The following is a 21,427-nucleotide window of genomic DNA, read 5'->3' as shown; positions in this document are numbered from 1 at the left end:
TGGGCAGGATTATGGTACAGGTGACCCAAAAATATTCCTTGGATTGCTCCTGGATTTGAGGAGCAGCTCAAACAATTTATCTGCTCAGTCCAGTGCAATCACTTATGCCAAGACTTCTGAGTTGCAGTCACTGCCGGAGCTGGTATGAGAAATCCTGAAAAATATCTGTAGAAGCATTCTGGGAGCAGTAAATAGAACTGATGTGATGCTTCTGGGAGTATCAAACCCCTGTTTGTTTGTTTGTTTGGTTTGTTTTGTTTTGTTTTTGTGGTTTTGTAGGTTTATTTTTACAATATTTGAAACTATGTTTGAAGGGGGAGGAAGGTTAAGACAGTGTCTCATCACGTAGATTCTTTCAACAGCAGCTAAAGCCCAGCAGTAAAGGCTGTTCTACAACTGAGATACCACACAGAGACTTAAACAGACTTAAATGTTCAAGAAGAACTGCTGTATCCACACAAACTTGAAGACAACGGTTTAAAAAAGGGAAGCTGTGTTTCTTAGCAAATTGCCTCTGCCTTTTCCAGCACACCAGCAGGTTTTAAATGCGCAAATACAAAAAGTAGACTCTGGTCAGCCAATCAACACACCTAGTAGTAAATAAAGCTATTAACAGAGTAAAGTCAACTACTTCTTTTCCATATTAGACTTGAAAATATGGGGAACATGGGGACATGGGGGGAACAAATGTTTCTTCTCAGGCAGAATATTGTCCCAAGCAGTGGGACAAGGACTGTCCTGCTTCCTGCCCTGTGTGGTTTGTTATGGATCTCAGAATGGCCTTCAGAGATCACTTCCTAGAGAAGATGTGATGAATGAAGTCCCCAGTCTCTGAAACATGTGCACTGTCTGGAGTCCAACACACTTGCTGCACTGAAAAGGTGTTCCAAGTTCTTGCTCAGATACTACCAGGCAGGAGAGATGGCAGCCTATCCAGATATTCTTCATCCCTTACCACTGTAGGAGAAGGCTTTTTTCTCCATTTCAGAATGGTATTCTTAGTCTCATGCTGGGAAAAAAAAAATAATTCAAACAAGCCAGAGTCCTTCAGACAGGGAAAAAAAAGTCTGAATGTTATCCCTCCCACACCAGCTCTGAGAGTTTACCTGATCCAGGGATGTCCCTGACATTGCTTCTAGGAAAGAGGGAAAGGTTTGTAGCTTGTAATGATTGACACTGAAATAAATGTAAAATAAGAGCACTGTCTTTCTATCAGCACAAATCCATCAGGGAAGAAAGCAGAAGAAACCTTCTTGTTCTTGTTCTCTTCTTTCCAGAGCTGTGATTTACAAAATTATAATTGAGCTGATGGCTCTTAAGGTCTGCACCAGACCTAGGAATTCCGCAGCTGGTTCTGCAACCTCCTTCTTACTACCAGCCTCTTCCTCTGAAATTTGGCTGGCTGGTATCACACTAACACAAAATTCTTCAGAGGAGCTTTTTCCTCAAGCAGAGTGAGTTTTGTCTCTTGATATTCTCCATGGCCTGTGTCTCCTCTCTTTGCTCCCAGTGTTTACACAAAGCTTCCACAAATGCAGCTTCCCTGACAAAATAAGTGGCCTGTTTCTGTATTTACCTGCTCCATGGTAAATACCATGTGTATGTGGCTTCTGGAATAACACCATCTGATAGCTCCCCTTACACAGCTCAGAGAGAAAGGGTGCTGGAAGTGACAGTACAAATTCACTGCTGCCCTCCTAGGAGCATCACTGGTGGGGGGAGAATCCTAGGCAATTGCTGCTGTATGGGTAGGCTTTGTGAGGTGAACTAAACCAAGGAATAATTATTGCCTCTGATGGCAGTGGCAGCCAGCAGCACAGCTAAAAGGGTGAGACAGGCAGCACATGCTAATAGGCTGAGGGAATCCTGTCTTGACAGTTTTCAGCCTGCTCCATTTCTTTCAGCAAATAAGATGCAGCTGTTTGCCGCCGGCTCTCAGCAGACAAAGTAAACAGTGATGTTACAGAGGGTCACGGTGGGATTCTGTGTGAGTAAACTGAATTACTCTGAGGCAATATGCATTTATCCAGCAAAAGGACACCCCAGACAACCTGTGCTGATGGTAGCTAGCAAATGCCACAGACAAAGAATGTCTCAACAGTAAGTCAGAGCAAAACAGGAAACACCAAGTGTAGTTGAAAAGGTACAAGAAAACACAGGGGTAAACATTTGACTCAAAATCAAATGGCCTGTTCTTATTTAAACTTCTCCCTTTCCTTCATCAAATAATATCTGCAAATTTTCTGAAATCACCATATTTTATTTTTTCCCCTCACTTCACAACATCCACTTGTAAATGTAAAAAAATATCCAGGGTCAGCCATTAGGATTCAGTGTATTCCTAACTTTCCCAGGAAAGAGTGTGAGCACAGATTAGAAATCCCTTCTGTCTGCAAAGTCTTGACTTTCAGATGCTGGTTAATAGGATCCATCAGTTCTCTCTTATTAACATGTTTAACAACAAGCTGCTTGATTTGAAATTTGCATTTTGCTGGATACCAGCTGTAAGTTTTAAGGAAATTGAGCTATTTAGCTTTTACATTCCATGGTAGCACAGGTACAAAAAGCTTCTCCTCCTGTACTACATGAATTTATCTCCTAGAATTTATGTATTTTCCTGTTTTCATAGTTGCTGATATGGAATGTATAACTGTGGATCTTGATACCTGAAACTGTGTATTGATAATTAGTTATAGAAAGTCATGTTTTCCATGAATGAGGAAATAATGTTTGATTTTATACTGAGATAGTTTCAGCTTTAGGACTGAGATATGTCCTGCCTAGCTTGTGAGTGTGAATTTCCTGAGCAGGAAACTTATCATTATTTCTCTGGAAAAAAAATGTGTGCCTTGAAATAATGGTCATGTCAAATCATACTGAGAGGAATGTATGGCTTCATTTATACCAGAGCAGAACAGGGAGAATCTGCTCTCCCTGTACAGTCACAATGAAACCTTTAAATGTGGCTTCAGTAGAAGCTGTGCAACAGTTCAGTGCTCCACCAGCTCCATATGATTTTGAGGCAGTTTTTCTTCCATATTTTTCCCTTTTTTTTCTGAGATAGATTAATACTGACCACTGATTTTTGGTTGTGGTAACTAGTGCTGTCAAAGTGAAGGGCTGTGTCTGTTTTACTGAGTGAGCCAATGCCAGGGAATGTGCCTGGAATGGCACAGCCGAAGTGCAGAGCAATCCCCAGCCTTTCTTGGGATCTGACAGGCTGGCTCCCTTCCAGACAGATCTGGGAGTGGTTCAGGGAAAGACACAGCTCCAGGGACTATTCCCAGTAGATGATTTGGATTCCTCTCTGCCGTGGAGAGCAAGGCAAGGGTAGTAGTACTGATATGGGTCTCTTACCATTTGCCTCAGGGCCAGAGAACAGTTGTGATCACATTTGAATAACCAGGGTAGACAGAGCAAGCAGTGCTGCACAAAGCACCCAAGGTAAGCATGAATGGGATCCAAAACCTGCTGAAAGCAGTCAAGCCTTCTGTGATTAATGAGCTCTCAGTTAGACTGTAAATGAGCACTAAATGTTAAATGGAGAAGTATTTGAAAAAGAACATATGGGGACAAATGTATCCATATACATTATGGATATACCTACATTTAAAGAAAGGAGAGCAAAATAAGGGATTTGACAGAAAAGAAAAATGCAACCCTCTCAGGTGAGTTACTGCTGGGCCTTTAATAACATACTGGTTTTCATATCTTGCTGTACAATGAGTCTGTGATGATTCCACCTAAATTCTGATATTAGTCATCAAAGTATATTTTGTCCTTATAAAATAGGCTAAGTATATGATTTCCTTAGAAAACTAATAGTCTCTCAAAATATTTCGGTTTTGTATTTTAATCCGTCATATGAATCGAGCTAATACTGGCTCATTTTCTAATTTGGTGATAAGTTATTAGTTCAGGCTAAATACTACTTATGAAATAACTATGATGCTTAGGGTCATACATTTTTTGTTTGAGAAAAAAGAGTTTTATAATAGGATATTTGGAAGTCATAGCTCAATCAAGACTTTAAGTCAATCTTTTGACAAAAAAGTTTTAGCATGTAGACTTTCAGTGTATTGGTTTCTTTTAAAAGTGAGACAGTGACTAAAAAATGAGGGGAAGCAAATACATTAATTTCCATCATTGCCATACTCTGAATTTTTTTTTTACAAAATAAGTGCAATTCTGTCCATCCTGTGCCTTATGATTTTGTCTTGAGTTTTATACTCAGTCTCTTCCAAGACCACTAATAATGAGCAATTGTGGGTTTCATGAGCTGCCTCTTTTGCATACTGTTTCTCTTGCACTTTTCAAGTAATGCTGATGTGATTAATTGTGGATTTTTTGGAATATGGAGCTTGCTTTTAGTCCATACATCCTCATTAGCTGCAAGATAAGTTAGAGTGGGACTTTACTGAGTCAGAGATACCTTTTTGGCAAAGTCAGTTTACTGAAATAATAATCCAAACAGTGTTCACTTTTGCAGACTCTAGATTTTTCACTTTAAGCTTGTATTCCTCTTATAATCATGAACTTCCACTGTGCTCTACAGCTGATATGTCTTTGTAGCTAGTCTCTTGCAAGTAGGCATGGGTGTCTCTACAAATAGCATTTATTAGCAGCTGAAAACTGTTAAAGATGTCATTACTTTAAAAAAAAAAAAATGAAGCCTGGTAAGTAATCCATCCATCTAGTGAGAACAGCAGAGCACAAGTCTGAAAAAAAAAAAAGATTTGTCATGTTGGTGAAGATGTTAAAATGTAGGAACCATAAGGGGTTTTTTTCTGTGTCTTAAAATATTTCTGATAGTTTTAGAATGTTGATAAGGGATGAGAGAGCACTGCATACTTGTACCTGCAGTGTTTGATGGCAACAGGAGCACATCGGCATCCATGTGGAGAAAAGTCCAAACTTCTTTGTTAAGTGACTAAGAAAACATGAGGGGAAAGTGCTTTTCAGACCAATACTTGACAGATAAAATAGGAATCAGTAGGAATTTTAAATAGAAATATTATGATAAAATGTCAGGGTACACCTTTGTTATGCTCAGGGACATTTTGAATAGTATGGAGGCAGGACAGAGAGGGATACCTCAGCACAGAAGATAAAGTCAGGATCTTCTGGCACATTTAATGAAAAAGCAAATGCAAAGTGCTGCACCTTGAAAAGTACAATGACATAGGGATTGGGGGAAGCAGCCCTGGGAAAAGGGTGCTGGGGGCCCTGGGAGCTGGACAGGAGCTGGCAGTGAGCCTTGGCAGCAGAGGCAGCCAGCTGCATCCAGGGCTGTGTCAGTCATTCCTCCATTGTTAGACTATACCCGGTTGTGCCTCTCACTGCAGAAAGATGCTGAGAACCTGGAGCAAGTTTACTCCAGCATCACAGAATCACAGAATCATAGAATTGTTAGGGTTGGAATTGACCTTTGGACATCACCCAGTCCAACCCCATGGCAAAGCAGGGTCACTACAACGGGAGCATGTCCAGATGGGTTTTTAGTGTCTCCAGAGATGGAGACTCCACAGGACCCCTGGGCAGCCTGTTCGGTGCTCTGCCATTCTCAATGTAGAGTCCTTCCTCAGAAGGTGGAAGGTGAAATTTCCTGTGTTTTAGTTTATAGCTACTGCTCCTTGTCACTGAGCTCCACCAAAAACATCCTGGCATCCTCTTGACATCCACCACTGAGATATTTATTTATATGTATTGATGAGATCCCCTCCCAGCCTTCTCCAGACTAAAGAGGCCCAGCTCCTGCAGTGTGTTCTCATAAGAGAAACGCTCCAAACTCCTCATCATCTTTGTGGCCCTGCACTGACCCTCTCCAGTAGCTTGTCTGTCTTGTGCTGAGGAGCCCAGAACTGGACACAGTGCATGTTCAGGGCTGGAGCGTGTCCTGTGAGCAGAGGCTGGGCCAGGGGGAGCTTGTCCAGTGGGGCAGAGCTGATTTCAGGGGCGCTCTCCTGACCTCTGCTTGAAGTTTGCTGCACACAGTTAAACTTGTTCTGAAGGCTCACATGAATCTCCTCCAGTGAGGAGCTGAAGATGCCTATATATAGGAAATTAGTTCAAGTACCTTTATATAACCCAGATTATTTTGAAATAAAATATAGGGTTCTTTCCCACCCCCCAAGATCAGCTAAATAAGGGACTATGAAATATATTTTCTCTATATAGTTTTCTGTTCAGAAACTAACGGGGTGCATTTCTTACCATGATTGAATATAGCAAATGGGATAACAAATTTCTGTCTAGATATTTGTCCCCAAAGATATGCTGCATATATTCCACTACTTATTTCTGCCAATTTATTATGATATTCTAGCTTCATAGTAGCTATCCACAGTTCTTTGTAGTATTTCCTTTTACAGATACAAAGAAGAAAAGATTTTTTTTTTTTCCAAGAGCCCTTTGTGAATGCCCTGAAAAGATATCAATGCACCTATGAAACAAAAGGCTTCTGCAAACACCAATGCAAGAAAAATTCTTTCTACTTGTTCATTCTCAAATGAATTACACATGTCAGGCAAATCAATAAATCTTTCGAATATCAAGAAAAATAAAGATCCCAGCCACTTCCCCAAGAAGCTTTATGTAAAAAGTGGCACAATAATTATGTAGGTGGATTATGATCTATAGGCAAGTGCACTGACTAGTAACATGTAAAAGTGACATTTCCTTTTCAGACAAATTTAAAATGAGCTGCAGATACATTTTGCAGTCAACTTGCTTGTACAAAAGCTAAATCAGGCATGCTCTTATAATTGTACCGTATGCATTTTCCATCTCAGACTTTCCATCTCAGCCTCTCCCAAGTCAGTTACTGTGGGTGGAGCTGGCCTAATTTTTGCAATACAAAGCACATTTGCCTGAAGATCATTTGATGAAATGTTTTATTTTATGTTTCAGTGTCACGGAAACAATCCAATCAGATCTCACAAAAAATAATGATCAAGGAAAGAGGGCAAGAGAGGAAGGGACAAAAATCAAACTAACATGGAAATCTTTTATCTGACAGTTTGAAAATTAACTTTTTAAGACAGATTTTTTTTAGACAAGGAAATATTAAGAACAATTCAGTGTTAGATAACTAAAAGCTAAACAAAAATAGGAAATACCTTTTCAATTAAATTAAATATTTTGAGGGAACCAGAATGGATTTAAAGCTTCCATTTCATTAATTAAGTTTTTAATGTTGGGGCTTCCCAGTCAGTTGGATTTTTTTTTTTTTTTATTTCAGGCATAGAAATGAAAAATTGACAGAACAGTTAACATTGGGCTGTAAAATCTTCAGGTTAAGCGTCTCTTTCCTGGTGAAAAAAAATCCTTTTCCTTCCCCTTGAAAAATTTTCATGTGCTTGAGATTTATAAGAATATATCATATGTTTGGGAGAGCTGAGGATGTTTTTGGAAGTATGGAAGAATGCTCAAATGTTGGTTTTAATTGCTAGCCTTTTGACCTCTCTTGATTCTTGCTATAATTATGACAACCAAAATCAAGGAATAACTCTCTCAGTTGTCACAGAAAGAACATTTTTATTTTAGAGTGTTACAGGAGGACCTTTGCACCAGGGTCACCATAACACATCGGCCCTGCAGCAAAGGCCAGGCCTCAGAGGGAGCAGAAATAGTTTGGAAGACTGAAATGGAGAAAGCACCAAATTCAGTTTTGTCTTATACGAATCAAACCTGATTGTGGCGAGGAAAGAATATATATATATCTTCAACACACACAAAACCCCCCAAAAATGCAAAAGAAAAACAAACAAACAGAAACCCCACCAATCAAAAACAAACTAAAAACAAACAAACAACCAAAAAAAAAAACATGGAAAAGAGAGATAAATCCTTAAGAAAATGCATAACCTTGCCAGTGCAGCATTTCATCAGCCCTGTCACACTGGAAAGGAGTGGGGATACAGGGACACAGGTACCGCAGTGGGGACCCTGCTGCTGTCCCCATCCATCTTGTCTTGCAGCTCTGACCGTGTTCCTGGCCCTGAGCTCCAGTGGGAGCCCCACTCGGGCACAGCCAATGGCTTGAGGCTGTTTCTTGTGGAGCCCTGGGCTGGCAGAGCCAGGCAAGCTCAGAGGCAGCTCCAGGCGCTTTGCTGTGAGCTGTTCTGATTCTCCTGGACCTGCGCTCAGTCAGAGGGAGAAAAGATAAGGGCTTTGTTTTGCCCTTCTCTTTGAACAAATGCTAAAAAGCTTTGGAACTCCTACAGGATCAGACCTCCTCTTGATGTCTTGAGGAAATTTAGCTAAAAGGCTCTGACTTGAATAGCTGGCACTTTATAGAAAATGACAACTGATGGCTGGAGAGCCCTGAGGCTGGTAAACAATGGCCACAGGGAGGATCTGCTGGGAGGAATATTGCTACTATGGTTTAATCTCAAAAGCCAGTTTGTTTCTTGTGGTAGGTGGTAAAAGAAAAGGATAAGATCACATTATATCTGTTCTAGTATTATTTGGTGCAATGATGAAAGGCGTTGCAATGATGACAGTGCTATGCAAGCTCAAGTGAAATAGAATCTTAAAATAGAAACAATACAAACACTTGGTAAACTATATCCACTGATACTTCTGTGGGAAGAAACAATACAAATGAAATTTTGTAATGCCTTTTACTCCCTTAAACTTTAAAAAGCTTCAAGTGTAGCAGTAACAAAAAAACCAACAAAAATCAACCAACCAAAAAAAAGCCAAACTTGCAAAAATCACTGATTTAAACCTTTCACTTTTATCACTGGACTTGTGAATTTAGTGATTAATTTAATAAAGTAACTTGGTCTCTCTGTGTTAGTTTAGTTTTGATTTAATTACATGTGAAAGGCACTAGTTAATAGGAAGCTAACAATTATATTTCTGTTTCTGTCAGGTGCTGAAACTAATCTGAACTTGAGGAGCAGGGAAGATCCAAATGCATCAGATCCTGGATCAGAAACACAGGATAAAAATGCAAATAATCATGGAACTCAGTCATCTAATCCATTGTCCAGTTCTGTGACTGCTGAAAATGGAAATTCAGTATCAAATGGTAAGTAGTTTTTAATCCCAAAATTCTTCTAACATAAAATTGCTGAAGTATTTCCTTGAATGAGGCTGGAATCTTCTGAGTTGTGAAATATCTCTTTCTGGAACTGGCTTAACTTTGTATTTGTGAACTGATAAGTCCCTCTCCAATAAAAGCTGAATGTGAAGAACATAAAACAGCCTCTGTTGAAGAATTTGTAATTCCTTCAGCTCCAAATCTATAAGCAGCCTAAGGTATGGAGGTCTGAGATTTGAGATTCTGATCCTATATCAACAAAAATGGGACAGAAAATAGGAAATCATGATCTCCCTTTGCTGTAGGTGCCTTACGAGTGAATGAAATGCTTATTATTATTGCAATACAAAATGGTACAAGAGCAGTGACAGAATATGTTTCAAGGTTCTAAAAGCACTAATCCTAAGGAAATAACACTTCTCTGATTTCAGATTTTTCATAGAAGTTACTTTTTCATTTTGTGTAATGAATTTAATTGCTCTTATTTTTTACTTCTTTTTTGACAGGAGTAGCAACTTTCTACATCTCTGTGCTATAAAACAGTGATTTCACCACAAATCTTCCATACTTAGCAGAATTCTTAGTCTGAAAGAAAGAGCTCTTTGCCAAATAGACAAAGTAATCAAACAGCCTGAAATTACCTTTTACATTGCAAGGCTGAAAGTTGTGATCCTACATCACCCAAAACAGTGCCATGTATAATTGCATCAATAATGTATAAAAAACTTAATTTTGAACCAAAACAAAGAGAAAAAAAAAAGCCAAATTCAACTTACTTTTGGTAACTTGAAAGTAGTTGCAGAAAAGACCAATCCAGATGGTTTAGTTTGTACTCCAGACTGCACCCGTGCCTAACTTACGTTCTTGTAATTTTGCCTCTGGCCCAGCTAAACTGATGCTGCCAACCTTGGACTGAATTAAACAAGGTATTACTCAATGCACAACTGTGATATCCTAATATTTACTTAGGTGTACGTAAAGGAAAGCTCCTAGGATGTAATCAACAGCTCCATTTGTCTTTCCAAGCTCTACCAAGCCTCTGCTTGCCATGTCTGTGACAACATACTGTTGCTGTACATGGAAATTTTACTTATTTGATAAGGCCAGTTATCAAAGTTCTTTTCACAGAAATAAACAGAAAATCATTGATAACCTGATTCTTAGCTCAAGGCTGTCCTGGGCAGTCAATTCTAAAGTGTATTAACATAGTACAAAATCAATATATTTTTCAGAACTTGCTGTTTGGCTTAGGAAAGTATCTTTATTCATTTGTGGTGGTCTAGAATTATGAAAATATTTTACATTTTACCTTTTATTTGAATTAAGTGAATAGCACCTACTTTTAGAAGGTACTTTGCATTAAAATTTTGGTAAATTTATACTACTTTATTTGACATGGATCCAAACTGAATCCATGTAAATAAATTTTTAGTTCAGGAAATTATTTGAAAAAGGGGGTTGTTTTGCATTCACAAAAAACTGAGATCTTTTAGAGGGAAATTTATTTCAAGCCTTTCACTCAACCAAAAAACGTGATCTTACAAAGGGAGAATTTTTACCTGGAGTACAGAGAATTTAATGTAGACAAGAATGCAATAGTGGTACCTGACATATAATTTACAAGACTAGCAGTACACTAGAGACCTTGGATGTCACACCTTTCCCCTGTACATACCTAATATATAATTTCCCAGCTTCAAAAAGTGGTAATCTCACCTCAAAACAACACATGATTCCAATTACTGAGAGGCCAGGGTCAGATTCCCTTTGCAGCAAGCAGTAAAGAACTGAAATGCTGGACTCTCTCAGATTTGACCTGGTTCAAACGAGGTCCTGAGCTTCAGATAAGGGATTCGCCTTCTTCACTGTCTGTGTGTTCAGAGGAAGTCCAGATGATGTAGAAAAAGATCCATATTTATGAATATCTTACATGAGCTTTATTCAGAAAAACAAAGAAAATTTAAAAACTGTTGTCCCTAGTTACAAAGTTGTGGGAAGGGACTGTTATAAGGGGGAAACTAAAAGGAGGATAGAGAGGCTTTAAAGGGTTTTAAACTTTGTTTTAATTCTCATTTTCCTACTCTGATTTTGATTGGTAATAAATAAATTCAGTTCAATTCCCCATGCTGAGTCTGTTTTTCCCATGACAGCAACCAGTGAGTGATCTCTCCTGTCCTTGTCTCGACCCACAAGCCTTTGTTATCTTTTCTCCCCCTGTCCAGCTGAGGAGGGGAGTGATGGAGCTGCTTGGGTGGGCACTTGGCATCCATCCAGGGTCAACCCACGACAAGCACAGCACTATGAGGGCTGCTGTGGGAAAAATGATCTCCAGCTCTGCTAGCCCAACACACAGACCTACCATGGTGTCTGTGATTCTGGTCTGTGAGGTCCTCAATATTGCCCATCATGGATTCCCTTTATTTCTGCTTCTGCCTTTGCTTCCCCTCATCCCACCTTTCAGATCTCCTGCAGTGCTGTGTGAATGCCATTCCCACTGCTGCAGAAGTGATGGGGAAGCACAAGCTGTGAGCCTCACGATAGGATCAGCTTTGCAGAGGTGTTTGTTTCTCTTGGGAAGGAGATTACCGGGCTGTTTTACACTGGGTAACTGGTTTTTACACAGATAAATTTTGGACTGCTAATTCCCACATCGAGAGTGCATTATAGTTACAAGACTTCCAAAAAACATGTTTTATACTGAGGGGATGAAGTTTTGAATCCTGGACCTAATATTGAGTTCCTGTGTGACACAGAGATATAATTTGAGAGCAGAATGCTTCAGACATGGTTTTTTCCCTTTGCATTGCTTCTGCCATGAAAACCAGCCAGGGGAAGAGGAACCAGGGATTTCTGCATTGCAGGACGAATCCCTGGCCAGTGTATAGGTAAAGTGATATTTGCAGGCTTTTTAGTTACAATTGCTCCTTCTTGTCAACCAGCATGCATACCTATTATACTATCCCTACATGGCAAAAAAGAAATTTTCTGTTTCAGTAAGCATGGAAATAGTAAATATTCAGGAAATATGTGATTTGGAGGTTTTTTTTTTGTTTCTTTTTTAGTAAAACATATCAAGGTCTTTTGAACCTCATTTTGAAGTCAACCAGTGCATAAATCTCAGATTAAAATTTAGTATTTTTCTGCTTTAGGATTACCAGAGGAAAATGACTTTTCCAGACTGTCTGCCAGCACTACAGCAGGCTCATCGATTCAAAGGCACAGGGAGAGCCACACTAGTCAGGTAAATATTTCATTGATAGCCTGCTAAACCACTAAAAGAGAAAAAGATCATAGTAGGCACATGTTGAAAGCTTTCTCTTGATTCAGATTTGGGTATTGACATTGAAAAATGCAGACTTCTTTAACAGGTTTGTATTGAGCTAAAGACAATAATGAATTTAGTACCTTTTTTTTTCCACTGAACGGTTTTTATAGTGAGCTCAAAATTTCTGAAACATATTGTTGCTGGTTGTGAGGATGCTATTTCCAGGCAAGAAATATGTCTTTTAACCCTGAGAGGACCAAGATATTATCTCTCTCAAGGTACTGATTCATTCATACCAGAAATACCTGCATGAACCTGGTAGAATTAAATGCATAATTGTATCATACTTTTTAATTTAAAAACAATGAAGACTTAAAAAATGCTCTTCACAATTTCTGTACAAATACCAATAAGTAATGAAATCAAAATATCTATCAATTAAAACAGCAGCAGGTATTAAGGTAATGTGACACTTGCATTGGTTTTCTTAACATTTCTAATGAGCTAAAGTAATTTTAAAATTGCAACATAGATTAATTCTGATGTGCATTAAATGAACAAAAAGGCATTGTGGCATTCACATTTTCTGAAAAATCCCTTCACCCAGGATTTTTCTCCTGGGAACCTGAGAAGCCTCAAAGAAAAAGGAAAACAATAGTTATCTGATTTGCTTCTCCTGTGTTTGGAATGTGTTTGGAGATTGTTTATCCAGCAGGTGATTGTTTCATTGGTTTCTGCTGTGAATTATTTTGACTTATTGGCCAATCAGAGTCAAGCTGTGTCAGGACTCTGGAGAGAGAGTCATGAGTTTTCATTATTATCTTTTTAGCCTTCTGTAAGTATCCTTCCTGTATTATTTAGTGTAGTTTAGTATAGCATTCTTTAATATGATATAGCATCATAAAATAATAAATTAGCCTTCTGAGAACATGGAGTCAGATTCATCATTCCTTCCTTTGTCTAGGAGCAACCCAAATACAGCAAGGGATAAACTTTTTATTAAGATTTTTTTAAAGTTCTTTCTTCAATATTTTGTATCTAATGTGAATCACTTTACCTTCTAAGTAGCCAATTCTGGCATGGGAGCATTCAAAAATTTTATTATTATATTACTTCACTTAAACAGCATTAGTGTATTCTCCTATTGTCATTATGTCTTCAGTGCACTTTTCTAAATGGGTAGTCCCAAGTCTTTTTTTTTTTATTTGAGATGATTGTAAGAAGTCTACAGTAAAGCTAAATATTGTCCAAATAGAAAACAAGTTGGAGCTAAGAGGACTTTTCTCAACAGAAACCTCTCATTCACCAATTTTACCATTTCCAAACTATTTTACCAGAAGGTAAGAGAAGTGCTTTATCACTTGTTGTCTGTGGGGGACAGCTGACATTTCATAACAACAAAACACTGGCCTTAGCCAAGTTAAATGAATGTTTGGCCTTTGACTCCAGCAGGAGCAAGATTCAACCTTCAACATCATACTCGGTGTTAATGCAGCTCTGAAAAACAATAGGTTTCAACTGGATAAATATGTGAGCCAACCAGTACAAAAGCTTTCATTTTTTGTTTTTCTGCCTTACTGTCAGAAGCGTGTAACTACAGGGCCTATTCTGAGCTGAAAAATTGTTCCAAGACAGCACTCAGCACTACACTTATCCCTTGAGTAAGGCTGGCTAGATCTTACTGGGGCATAGATGGGAGCAAATCCATCTTGCACACCACACCTCACCATACCTCTCAGACTCTCAAAAATGGGCTTTGACCCTATTGTGAAAGAAAATCCTTTCTTCTGTCTCCAGAGGAGTATTCTGGATGAGGGTGTTTCCAGTTGTCTCTGTTACATTTTTATTACATCAAGCAAGTACTTATTACCTATGAGAGTGGCCAAAGAGACCTTTCTAGCGAATGAAAAGTCCAAGTCTCTGACACTGCTTCAGTTACAAACCTCACACAGTGAGAAGCTTTTGTCCTGCAGCACCTCACACCTCTGTTGCTAATGAGCTTACCTGGGTCAAGATGGTCATGTTTAAATTACTGCATCAGTACAGTACAAAAAGTTAAATGAACTGGATATAGGGGAGCCACTGTCCTCTTCTTCAATCCTTTGCAAATGGAAACAACATTTAAATGTTTTATTTTTGGAGCAAGTTGTTAACAATTTGAAAATTTGTGCTTTTTATTTTTCCAAAAGTACTTGCCAAAACCTGAACACAAATTTTTTCCAGTATTTTGAAATGCCACTTTTCCGTAAATTTTCAGATGTTTTGCCAAAGTGTTTCACAAATTTTTAAAATAAATTCCATGCAATGTACTTGGAATTGCACACAGGGACAATCCGTAAATTCAAGCTCAGTAAGAACTGTGACAAATTGAGAGAAGAAACCTGTAGTTCTGTGATTTTTGTTACAATTCCTTTAATGAATAAACATCTTCCAAAATGGTGTTGCCAAAAGAAAACGAGAAAAATGTTCTTCTTCCCATAAAAAGAAAAAAAAATCTTTAAAAAAATCTATGCTCACAGGGCTAAGAATTCTTACTGTGAAAAGCCTTCCTCAGCATTGCCAAAGCATGGCATATATTTGAAAATGACTGGGTTTAATTACTGTTGACATTTCTTAGCATGCTGCTAGAGACTCTAACAGCGTACAAGCTGATTGTAAAATCTTTGCCAGGCTTCACTGTAGTAACCTTATCACTTAAAATAATTCCTGCACAGCTGTATGAAGTGGGACATATTTTTTCACAGGTCCATGATTGACTAATTGCTCTAAAGAGAAAAATTTAGTTCCTTGAATATCTTGGCAGCCACTGTCACTTCAGCTAAAGGAAACTTGTTCTCTAGCTTTCAGGAGCTTCCAACATTTATGGATTTTTAAATATCTCCCTGCTAGTTCCTTACTGAAGTGACAGTGAGGGTTAGTTCATTGCATTTGTGTCACAGGATCTCAAGGTGAATATCCATTCCATTAAGCTGAGACATTGTGGCTATGGTACCATTGTGTTGTCACATCAGGTGCTAATTACCTGCATCACTGCCTGACAGTTCTGCACACTGCAAATCTAAGCACTCCAGAGACAATTCTTCAGGTCAGTGTCTGTCAACGTGCAGCATATGGATCAATCTTTTAGTAAACTTCTTTGAAAGTAGTTACCAAGCGTAAAGCATCATCCAGATGATCATCCTAAAATGAAGTCTGCTGGAAAAAAAAAAGAATAAATATGTTTACTGTTGGCCATAAATGCTAATTTTCTGGGGCAGTGGTTACAGTTTTTCCTGAATGAAAAAGAATAAAAATTGGAAAATTCAGATACTAACAAAATATTTCTCTTTGGAAAGTAATGGAAAAAATTCTACTTCATTCTTTTAGAAAAAGTGGAGAAATATTAAGGTTTAATTTTTGTCTCCTCAGGAATGAAAGAACATATGTCAAAACAAAATAAGAGTTTTGCATGTCAAAAGAACAAACTATGGGGTTTTTAAACTACTACCTTTTTCTTCAGATTGTTTTGTGATGTTACAGCTATAGATTTCCATGTGTTTTTATCAATGAGTTGTAAAATATCATATAAAAACATAAAGAACCTAATATCTAATATTGCACCGTAACATCATCTTCATTCTCTGTGAAGATGAAAGTTGAAGCATGAATTTGGGGGTGAAAGCAGTTATTGAAAAGTTTCATGTGCTTTCGTTTGTTCAGACAGTAGATCCTCCCCAACCCAGCACACTCGCTTTCCTGTGTTTTCTGCTTTTCCTGTAAACCAAAACATTCTATCCAAGGAAATTTTCAAAATTGAAAACCAAAAATCTACAGTACAATGGTCCTGCAAGAAGCAATATCCTAACCTAACCTTATGAGAAAACTTTACTCTTAGCAGCGATGCCTCTAACTCAATTTGAACAGAAAGTGTTATGGTAGCCATTGGCTCCCCAAACAGCAGAAAACTAGGAATATTCCTTTTGCAAGCTTGATTTTAAATTACAGATTTAAAATTATTTAAATTATTATTATTTCAAATTGCTTCAGTGGTTTGTCTAAACAGTCTGGCAGTTCCAAGTGTGCCTGGATCTGTAGTCTCAAATTCATATGCCGTGATTTCCTTCCAGAGGTAAAAAAACCTCACCAAAGTGAAAGAGATGCTTCTTCTGGTCATTTTTGCCATAAACTTGCTTAGGTAGGAAATTCTGATATGACTAAGAGTCATTTCTATTCAGTCACACTCTAGGAAGTGATCCCAAAGCATATTGGCTATTCCACAAATGTTGAAATTGCTTAGAAGAAAACCCAAAACCTCCTCTAAAATAAAAAAGCTAAAATATTGATCCTGTGCTCTTTTTCTTTTACGCAAAGTATTTTTCAGTTCCTTAACCAATCCAATAGGCTCTCTCCAGACTGTTTTTAGTGATTCCTCTGCTCTCAACAGCTGCTATGAGTGTCTATGTTTAAAAGGGCATAAAGACCATTGAAATATATAAATTCTTTTTGATGTCAGCAATGGCAGCAAGATGAAATAGAGTCAGTAAAAGCAAACCTCTATATTTTTTACCTCTCACAAAAGCTATGTGGCCATGTCTTTTTTTCACAGATCCAGGACTGTGAGGTTTTTTGGTGGATTGGGTTTGGGGTTTTTTTTTTTTTTTTCAATGATACTTTAAAGTTGGTATTGCCATTCACTATGAAGTGGGAAGTGGTGTGAGAAAGATATAGTGGAATCAAGAAAAGACAGCCAGCTAAAAGATTCCCTTTTTTCTTATGTGGGCAGCAAGAAGCAATATGGTCTGTCTGTAACAGGATGAGATGGACACCTGAAGATAATGAACAGATGGGAGGTGAGGGACACATTCAAGATTAGAGTGATAATAAGCATGCGTGGGGAGCAGGAGTGGGGAGTGAACCAGGCACAGATAATGGATGGTTCTAAGAAGTCTGGAAAAGAATAAAAATAACTGAGAGAGAAGGTAAATAATAAAATGGAACAAGGGATTTGGAAAGACAAAAAATAGAAGAGTTAGAGGGAAGGAATCAACCTGAAGTGATGAAAAAAAAACTAAAAGGAAGATAAGAACAAGAGGGAAAGAACCAAGAACAGAGCAGAGGGTAGTACAGTAAAAAAAGAGGGACTAAGGACGAAAAAAGTTGAAAGCCTGTGTGATATTCCGGATTTGATATTCATATCCATACACATATCAATGTGATCTTTTATGTATGATAAAATAAAAATAATTATAATGATTGCCTACATTTATAGAGGTTGCATTCTGTGAAAGTTAGGTCTTAACCATAGTCTCCTGATGATTCAGTTGTACCAGAAGAAAGGTGTAAAAATTTCTGTTGATAGATGCAAAGCCTCTGTCCAGTTTAGCTTTGAATGGCTGCATATTTGCTTATTTATAATTGGATGATTACATGCATTCAATCCTATAGAAAGAACAAGAACACAAATAAGCAGGTTTCCATTCTGGTAGGTTAAGTAATATCAGACATATGACATACCCTGGTGTAGGATTTTGGTTACCCACTTCTGAAATGTGTTTTATCTGCCTTGTGTTCAAAGAGGTGAGATAAAAAATCCTGGTTACTTTTTCACATATGGCTATATTAGAAAATCCACAGTCTTATCTCTTCTATTTTGTTTAAACCCCATGGTGCAGATTGGCAGATTGCAGTAATATAGGAGCCAACATCTAACAATGTTAAATTGGAAGTGTCTTTTCATATTCGTGAAGTATGTATTTATTGTTTCATTACAGCTTAAGCCATAGCTCTTATTTCATGAAATCTCATTGCTTTCAGCAGTCTCTTCCCTCAGAAAGAGCTGCATATTCATTATGGTTTCAAAGGTCTTCTTTGTTCCTACTTGATTTAATATTTGTTGCCAATCACTTCTTTTGTTGGCCGTTCAAAAGTTTAAAAAATGAATAGTCAAGAATGTGTTGCAATGTGTTGCTATCTCCCACCTTTTGTCACAGTTCTAAACACTGAGCTCTGACTTTCATTGTTACTGTCCATCATGTTTGCCCATTAGCTGGAAGTAATCTTTGATCATCTTTGAAGCAAAAAGTGGCAATCAAACAGGTCTGGTGGAGTAGAAAACCAGTAACACCTTTGTAAACATGTAGCATCCAAGAGAAGACATAGAACATGCTTATTATTGATCTGAATCAGTATATCCCCCTGCATTGTGTTTTGTTCATTGCTTTGACAGTAGCACAAAGAATATTCTTTGTAATGTCACACTCAGCAATGAAAATCAGGACCTATAATGCATTGTGGCTTTATTTTTAGATAATAAATAAAGCATTGTGGCTTTATTTTTAGAAGACTTACAACCAAAAGTATGTGCCTTATAGATTAAATGCTGTGAGGTAAGGCATAGAGTAAATTCATCAGTAAATACACTATCTTGTGTTTGTGTTGAAGGGCTCTGGGAGGGCTGATGCCCCTCTGCTAAGCAGCTATATCCCAGATCTGACTGCTGTGACCTCCACAGGAGAGAGCACAGATCCTCCTCTTTGAACCAGTGCATGTCACAGCCAGTTCCCTACACACTCCAGGCCCCTTTCCTGTCTCCAGGGCTTCATCCTCACTGCATTTGCCCTGGTAAATGAGATTGTAGAAGAGAAGGGAACAAAGCCTCCTGAGCATCCCCATGGCCTCCCTGAGCTCTGGTGTTTGGCTAGAGGGTGTAATTATCCCTCTTGGCCAGTGGCTCCCCCTAAAAGGCTGCTTCCAGTTTGAGCTCAAGGGCAGTGGGGTCCACCACCCCACTGTGGACAGTGACTGCACTTTGCACTTAGGAGTGCTGGGTGTGAGAGGGAATAAATGGGTTCCTCTGCCCTTCATTCTCCTGCTGTCACACGCTGCTGCATGCAGATAGCAGAGATTTGGATTGCTAACAGACCGTAAATTAAATGATGTTTTCTTCTAACATTGTTTGACCATAAGTGCAGTGTTTTTATACAACAAAGGATGATAACCAACTACAGCAAATATAAGTTGATTGATTTTGTAATTGCTTTGAAAGCTTTGTGGCAAACATAGTCTGTATATAGGCAAATAAAATATCTCCATTAATGTCATGAAAAGGCAGAGATTAATTAAGTAGCAACATGACTTAGTTTGTCATATATTTTTTGTTAGATTAGGTGCAAAGCAGTATTAGCATTGTTAGGTGAGCTGTTCCAAAAAAACCTCTGTGATAAATGATTTGTTTTCAGAACTCATATTGAGAAAGACAGTTTCTGTTTGAACATATTCTTTTCTCAAGCATTAGAGGCAAATTGGGAGGATGTCTTGAAGGTTTTAGAGAGCATTGCATAATTTGTTTATCTGGAGATAAATATTGCCTTAAAGAAAAAAAAAAAAAACAAATTCAATATTTATTGATGGTTGATGCTTTAGTCACTCTGGGAATGTGTCACCTTTTTGTTGACATCTGAAATCTAGAGTTGAAAAACACTCAGCCAAAAAAAAAAAGAAAAATTGAAAGCCACAAGATCCAAATAAAGAAAGTACACTCCTGTTTTGAATGTATAGACTTTTCCAACTCTACTCCCAGCTATGGTAATCGGTGTGCCTGATGTTACTGTCATATATTATTGAACATTGCCTACCTTGTACTAATATTTTCTACCAGATTGCAAATTACAGTTGTACTCAAGATTTGTGTGCTTATTTTTTTTCACAAAGATATGTTGTCTTTGTTTGATTGCTGAGATACTTCCAGTCTGTAAGGAAGATGACTAACAAAATTTATTGGAAATACTGTGATACAACTATTGATACATTTTAATAATATTGATATAACTACTACACTAAAAGGTACAAAATTCTGGAAGACAGGTCCTGTTTTGTAACTAAAATCTATTATTTCAAAAAATAATATTAATTATAAAAATCACCCCAAACCAAACAACCATCTCTCGTCCTCAAATAAAACAAAAACTAAAACAAAAACCAAATAAGCAAACAAATAAAACAACAAAAACAAACAAAACCCAAAACAAACAAAAAACCCCTACGGGAAACCACAACAGTATGGCAAGAAAATCAAACAACTTCCACCCAAAATAGAATTGCAGTTAGATGAGGAATGTAAAATATCCTGCCTGAGGCACAGCATAGGTGTGTGTAGCCCAAGATTCTCTTTCTCATAAAAACAAGAAGCCTCTGCTACCCAGGGTAGTCAGAGATACGAGATGTCCCTTTTGCAAGAGTGATCTCTCAGTTTTCAGTGGTCTGTGAGGAAGCAGAGTTCATTTAGTAGATAATTATCCTTAGTACATTTTTCTTGCATTAATTCTTCTGGAAAATCCCATCAGAAAGTGAAACAAAGGCAAATAGTGGATTTAATTTTTTAGGATGAGGTTTGAGAGCTTTCCAAGTGCCATGTGACAGCAGAGGCTGGACTGGGCAATCAAAGATAAAGACACCTGTGTCTGCATGATCTCTGACATGAGACCATCCCGTTTCCAGCATCATTCCACAGCTGATGTTCGGAAGAAAATTGAATCTTGCCCTTGAAAAAACTATCCAAGAGATAGCCATAAATTTCTTCAGAAGAGAAGACATTTCTGCCTGAATCACATGACAATGCATTTTTGTTAGTAAATGTTGTTCCTTCTAAATTTCATTTTAAGTACAAAGTTCCTTTTAAGATTATCCCAAATTTTTTATAGGTCAGCCAAGTTATTACTTCCTTTGGTATGTCATCTATATAGCAACATTTCTTCTAAAAGAAGTTCATTCTTTTGATTTAATTAGAAATTTTAACTGAGAGAGAAAAAAGTATTTTCATGTTTAGAAAAAAGCAAATGCATTGCATTTTCAGTTACACTAATGCTTTGCTGGCATACCTCCTCCAGAGAAATTCTAGATTTGCACCAGAGTACCTGTCTTCTTTGCCATTTTTTCTTTTCCAATGAATCCATTTGAAATCCATTCATCCATTTGTTTTTTGGACATTGTAAAGTTGCTTCAACACAAAGAAATGCCATCAGCAGTTAAAAAAAAAATTAACTAAAATCACTTTATTTTTGTATATCGCATATTAAGGTATTACAGTCAGTGGGTCTGCTATCCCAGCACTCACATGACAATCACATGAATCAGTT

The 21,427-nt window shown here is 37.8% G+C and overlaps 1 protein-coding gene across 3 annotated transcripts in view; it reads left to right on the top strand.

The window, feature by feature from the left end:
- The window catches only part of MYO16 (myosin XVI), a 357,379-nt gene that overhangs the window by 324,972 nt on the left and 10,980 nt on the right, over positions 1 to 21,427 (top strand). For all 3 annotated transcript variants that reach the window (XM_063149977.1, XM_063149978.1, XM_063149976.1), the window contains exons 33-34: positions 8,879 to 9,037; positions 12,199 to 12,290. In XM_063149977.1, the coding sequence (XP_063006047.1) occupies positions 8,879 to 9,037; positions 12,199 to 12,290 (251 nt within the window). The remainder of the gene's footprint in view (positions 1 to 8,878; positions 9,038 to 12,198; positions 12,291 to 21,427) is intronic.

The sequence above is a fragment of the Melospiza melodia genome, chromosome 2, assembly GCF_035770615.1.
Source record: "Melospiza melodia melodia isolate bMelMel2 chromosome 2, bMelMel2.pri, whole genome shotgun sequence".
Classification (NCBI taxonomy): domain Eukaryota; kingdom Metazoa; phylum Chordata; class Aves; order Passeriformes; family Passerellidae; genus Melospiza; species Melospiza melodia.
This window is presented reverse-complemented; position numbering and strand designations above follow the sequence as displayed.